This window comes from Phocoena sinus, chromosome 4, assembly GCF_008692025.1.
Source record: "Phocoena sinus isolate mPhoSin1 chromosome 4, mPhoSin1.pri, whole genome shotgun sequence".
In the NCBI taxonomy this organism is placed as follows: Eukaryota; Metazoa; Chordata; class Mammalia; order Artiodactyla; family Phocoenidae; genus Phocoena; species Phocoena sinus.
The window spans coordinates 79684100-79690395 of NC_045766.1; the positions used below are offsets into that span (position 1 = coordinate 79684100).

General features: G+C 40.3%; 1 protein-coding gene across 5 annotated transcripts in view; it reads left to right on the forward strand.

The window, feature by feature from the left end:
- IGSF11 (immunoglobulin superfamily member 11) overlaps positions 1-4792 on the forward strand; it is a 147349-nt gene extending 142557 nt beyond the window's left edge. For 2 of the 5 annotated variants that reach the window (XM_032631649.1, XM_032631651.1), the window contains exons 6-7: positions 795-861; positions 2468-4785. In XM_032631649.1, coding sequence (XP_032487540.1) covers positions 795-861; positions 2468-2912 — 512 coding nt within the window. In that variant the 3' untranslated portion in view covers positions 2913-4785. Of the gene's footprint in view, positions 1-710; positions 862-2467 lie in introns of all 5 variants that reach the window. The other 3 variants (XM_032631650.1, XM_032631653.1, XM_032631648.1) reach the window with 2 other exon arrangements.
- Positions 4793-6296: the final 1504 nt, after the last annotated feature.

The following is a 6296-nucleotide window of genomic DNA, read 5'->3' on the forward strand; positions in this document are numbered from 1 at the left end:
TTAAATCGAAATTCTTTTGATTTTAATCATTACTGAAGATATTTAATAGATGTGTTAGTATGCTTCTCAGCCTCAGCAATACGACTTCTTCTTTGTGATAAAATGTCTTCCCAGGATCATTAGAATCAGATCAGTTTGATTATATAGTGCTATAGACATATTAAAAATTTGCAATGATCTTACGGTCATGGCAAGACCTTCTTGTATTTTTCCCTAATCCCTTATATCTGCTTAAATGTTGGGTGCCCAGGTCATACATAAGCAGTGCAGAAATTTTCTCTTTAGTTGAGAATCCTGGGTTGTTTGAATTCCAGTTGCAAAAGGGAATGATCTGGCTGTGATGAGGTAGCAAGTTATCCTGCTGCTTGCCAGGTTCGTTCGGGGCAGGTCAGGCAAGTAGTCAGGTACGGTCTTTCTCCTGCTCTGCCCTGGTTGTGGCTCTCCTACAGCTGTTCGTTTATTGAACGAATTGCTCATTTATTCAGTAAATGTTTGTGAGCCTGTTGTGTGTTAGTCCTAGCCACTGGGGATACAGAAAATTAAGTGAGGTTTAACTTTAAATGGATACAATACTGTAGGCAATTTTGTACATTTTAAGAAAATTCTTTGGTAGCCTTTTATGTTTATGAAGTTGTGTGAGCATATTCTATTTCTCTTTCTCTCTCTCTCTCCTTTTTTTTCTTTAAATATACCTTAAATATATTTTGCAGCCCAGCCCAGGAGCATTGGACTAATAGCTGGAGCCATTGGCACTGGTGCAGTTATTATCATTTTTTGCATTGCACTAATTTTAGGGGCATTCTTTTACTGGAGAAGCAAAAATAAAGAGGAGGAGGAAGAAGAAATTCCTAATGAAATAAGGTTTGTGTGTCAGATAATTTATCCTGACATTGGCATAGCCAATGTCTGTATTTCTATTCATTTTGGCAGCTAAGATTTCTTTGCTAATCTTATGACTTTAACCAAGGTAGTTAAAGTGGCCAAATGATAGTTTCTTGTATGTTATATCACTCTTCCTCATGGTACTTACTCCTCAGCTTTATTTACTGGATCATGAAAGGCGGGAGGTGGGTAGGGTAGTCTAGCATGTGCCCAACTAGGAGGACACAAGTGAAGAATTCCCCCGTTTCCTTCCATAGCTTCAGGGTGGGTGGGGTTAGGTGGCTGCCATAGTAGAAAAGTGAGTTTAGAACATGTGTTTAATATTGGCATTTATAAATGATGCGAACATAAAGCAAGAAAGAACAGCACCTGTACAGATAGACCAAAGCAGTATGGCTCGGTTAAAAACAGTTCAGTCAAGAATATGAACATCTTAAGGAAACAATGTCAAATGATCTTGAAAGAAAGGTGACTCTTGCCGTATTGTGGAGATATGGGGGTTCAGGCTCAGTCTTAGATGGCATCACATCAATAACCTTATTGAAAATGCTTTAATGACTCCAGTCTACTTAGCATGACATACACAGCCCTTCAGAATCTGACCCTTACCTGCTTCCCTGCTTTTATCTCTCACAACTTCCCTGATCACTTTGTGTTCCAGTCTGTTGTTGTCTTCTCTCATGCCTCAGGGCCTTTCCTGTAGCCTCCACCTTGTTCCTGGACCATATACTCCTTCCCTTTGCATCCATCTCTTCAGTACATTCCTTGGTCTGGTTTAAGTCTAGTCCAGGCATCACCTCCTCACATAAGTTGACTTATCCAGCCTTTAAGACTTGCAGATGTTCTTGCATTGATTGTCACCCTCATTTGACCATAGGCTTCTTGGGTAGAGGAGCTGTCTTTTTCTCACATGAAACATCTAGTAAAATGCCTGGTACTCAGAAAATGGTAATTGAATTAGTTAACATCTTAAATTAACTTAATGACTTCTCTTAGCCTCTTATAATTCTTAAGGGTTTGGACCCTATGCAGGGACAGATTTCATCCCAGTGTAAGATTAATGAGAAAAACCTCTCATCAGCATACGACAGTGATTTCTCAAACCCCAAAAGGCAATAAAATCAGGCCAATTCTAATAGTTTTTTGAAGTTCCTACACCCGTAGTTTGGTTTCCTAGCTTTACAGCAGCTAGTTCGGTGGATTTCTTCATGGACTATTTTCCTATTTAGAGAAAAAAAAAAAAAATATATATATATACACACACACACACACACACACACACATATATTTTTCGGTTATATTGGAGGACACAGTTTTTGAGAGATTTGATACTACTTTCTTGGTTACTCTTGGGGACTGAGAAGCTGAGGGAGAATTTTTCCTAAGTATTGTCTTAAAGGGAATGAATGTCAAAGCCGAGGCCACCAGGACTGCCGTGTTTGCTTTCATGATAGTGTGGTCTGTCCTGAGGGTTTGAATTTCACAGACATATTCACCTGAACATGGGAAGACAGAGTCCTGGGCAGGTAGGTAGGGTAAACCTCAAGTAAATCCTAACAACAGCTTTATTTTTGTTCGTTTTCAGAGAGGATGATCTTCCACCTAAATGTCCTTCTTCTGCCAAAGCATTTCACACCGAGGTGTCCTCCTCAGAGAGCAACACATTTACCTCTTCCAATACCTATAACAGCCGCTGCTGGAGCAACAATCCCAAAGTGCACAGAAACACAGAGTCGCTCGACCACTTCAGCGACTTGCGCCAGTCCTTTTCCCTCCACTCGGGCCATGCCAACATACCACCCTTCTATGCCAACGGCAGCCATCTGGCCCCAGCCCCACAGAAGACCCTGGTAGTGACAGCCAACAGAGGGTCGTCACCGCAGGCTGTGTCCAGGAGCAATGGCTCAGTCAGCAGGAAGCCCCGGGCTCAGTACACACACTCCTACACCATCAGCCAAGCAAGCCTGGAGCGCATTGGTGCTGTCCCTGTCATGGTTCCAGCCCAGAGTCGGGCTGGCTCCCTGGTCTAGGACGCAAGCAGATGGAGTGTGCAGAGAAGAAGCAAAGGGAGCCCCCATTCCAGCGGGGGGCGGGGTGGTGGCGTGTTGGGAAAGACACTTTCCTGACAATGATCCTAGTAAAAAGCACAAAGAAGGAGGCAGGGCTGTGACCTGGCCACTAAGATTGGTAAAATTAACTGGAATGCTCCGGCATGAAGCCTTGTTCGTTCCCCCACCCCAGCTGTCCCAGGATTCTGTTCAAAACGCTGGATCTCACAGATGTGCCAAGCCAAGGAAAAAGGTAGAAGAGCAGAATAGCATTAAAAACCCAAACTGCAGTCCAGATGGGCTTATTTTTTAATTCATGTCTAACGTAATAATTTTTCAAGAGACTAAAGTGCCAGATGGAGTTTAAATAATGAAATTATTTAAAAAGATAGGTGTCTTTAGAAACATACTGAGCAACCCTGTGTTACATCCTGCCTTTCCCCGTCCCCTCTTGATGTAGGGGGCCGAATGGCATAAATGGCGAATACTGGTCCTAGCAGGGCTGGCTTTTGTATCGTAGAATCAAAACTTTTTACACCAACAGAATTCAGTAAGGAATGGGTGAAAACTATAAACTTCTTTGAGGAGCCCCTTCATATTTATTTATTTATCTCTTCCTGGACCATGAATTTCATATTTGGAATATTGTTATATTGACAGATTATTGCCTGTCTATGTTTTTCTAGGGTCTGTTATAGGTCCATGATAGTTACTGTTCATTATTTCCTGGGAAAATATTTTTTAAAAGAAAACTGTTGTTTTTAAAAAAAACAAATACGAGAGAGGCATTGGGTTAGGAAGGAAAAGACTACTGTCAACGCCACGTCCAGTGAGCTTGTTCGTGGAGCCCGGCAGGCGGCAAGACCTAGGTCGCGCAGGCAGCACAGGAGCAGGGAGGAGGGTGGAAGGGAATTCCTGGCAGCCTCTCAGAGCAGGGCCGCCCAGGTCTCCCTTGCTGTCACACCAGGTTACTCTTAATGAGGGCAGCACCCCATGCCTTTGTACTGCAGTTGATAACTTTCTCCTTGTTTGACAAGTTGAGGTTACCGGGTTGTTACAGGGAGGGCAGGAGTTGCTTTGTTTTTGTTTTTCTCAAAATGATTATTTTTGCAAAAGAGATAAGACTGAGACAAAAGGGATGTCTTCAGATATGCTCCTGGGAGGCTCTGCCCTGTTCTTGTCACAGCTCAGGGTTGCAACTTTGCCCAGATGCGTTTTACACCACTGTAAAGAGATTCTTTGTGATTAATTACCTGGCCTTGGGAGTTCACCAGGTAATTTGCAGACTCTCCGCTCTATTTGTGCTCTGTAGATCTGGCTGTGCTTGTGTCAGTGACTCTCTCGCCTTAATCACACTTTAAGCAACACAAATGATTTCTTCCCAGATTTGTTTCCTAAATTATTTATGATGCTGACCCCGGGATTGGATAAGAGCATCTTTTCTTTCCCCAACGTAGGCTCTCATTCCCTCTTCCCACTATGCTTTTGCCCTCTTTTCCTGCAAGCACAGTCGTCACAGGAAGTGGCCTTCTGGTTTTCAGACTTATTTGAATAATGGAAACCAACAGCTGCTGCATACACTGTTTTTACAAGAGGGCTAAGCTCAGAACCTAACCATTGCAATCATTCCAATATTGATGAAGAACTGAATTTACTTTAGCATTACTTATTTTTTCCGTTTGACAGTTCTTGACTTTGTAAAAATTTAAATAAATGAATGTCTATACCTTTTATAAAGAAGAGTGAAAATGCCATGACAGATAAGATGATACTATCAGATGTTGTTTAGAAAGCATTTATCTTGCATTTCTTTATTCTTTCTAATTATCTAAAATTCAATAAAAGTTTTATTCGTATAAAAACAAGTTGTCATTAATTATCATATACTAATGAATATATGATTTTGTACTTAGTGTTCTCTTAATGTTGTAAACATTTTCCATTCTGTTAAATAGTATTTATAATAACTTTAATGAGCATATAGTATTCCAAAAATTACTTAACTCTACTCTTATCATTAGAAATTTGAGTCCATTTATCACATGTGTGATTGAAGATGTGATGATCCTTTTCATACACTGAGCCATTTTCCTGTTTCTTTATCTGGAAGTTCATGAAGACAGGATCCATGGCTATCTTTTTCACCCTATATCTCTGTCACCTAGCACAGTGCCTAATATGGGTATTGAGTAGATAAATGATGATTTCTGAACTGGAGTTGCCAAGTTTCAGTTCAGAAAGTTATGGTCGTGATTGTAGCTCTTGATGTATATTGGGTCATTCCTTTAACTTTTTATTTGAGATAATTATGTATTTACATGCAGTTTATAAGAAATAATAGAGCTTCCCATATACCCTTCACCTAATTTTTCCAAAGGGTAATATCTTGCATAACTATTATACAGTGTCACATACTGATATGGATACAATCCATCCGCCTTATTCAGATTTCAACATTGTACATGCGCTGCTGTGTGTGTGTGTGTGTGTGTGTGTATGTGTGTGTGCGCGTGTGCACATGTGCATCAGTTTTATGGAATTTTATCACGTGTAGATTTGTGTGGCCACCACCACACTCAGGATACAGGATTCCTTGAGTTATTCTTTTATAGTCATAGCCACCTCCTTCCTCCCCAAGTCCATAATCCATAATCTCTTCTCCATCTCTATAATTTGTCATTTCAGGAATGCTGTATGAGTGGAATCATGTAGTATGTAACGTTTGAGGATTGACTTTTTCTCACTCAGCATAACTTTCTCGAGATTCATCCAAGTTGTTGCATGTATCAATAGTTCATTCCTCTTTATTGATGAGTAGAATTCACGGTACAGATATACCACAGTTTGTTTAACCATTTACCCACTGAAGGGTATGAAGGATATTTGAGTTGTTTCCAGTTTTTGGCTACTACACATAAAGCTGCTATGAACATTTTTTGCAGGTTTTTATGTAAACGTAAGTTTTCATTTCTCTGAGATAAATGCCCAAGTGTATAGTGGCTCCAGCACTATTTATTGAAAAGTCTATTCTTCCTCCAGTGAATTGCTTTCGCATCTTTGGAAAAAATCATTTTAGGCGTATATGTGTGGGTCTTTTTCTGAGTTCTCTAGCTATTCCTCTGATTTTTGTGTCTGTTCCTTCACCAATACTATGCTGACCATTGTAGCTAATTAACAATATTTAACACCTAGTAGAGTGGTTCCTCGTACTTTATTCTTCTTTTTCAAAATTATTTTAGCTATTCTAGGTCCTGTACCCTTTCTATATAAATTTTGGAATAAGATGGTCTATGCCAACAAAACACCTTGCTGTTTTAATAGGAATTGCACTAAGCCTATAGATCAGTTTGGGAAGAACTGGCATCT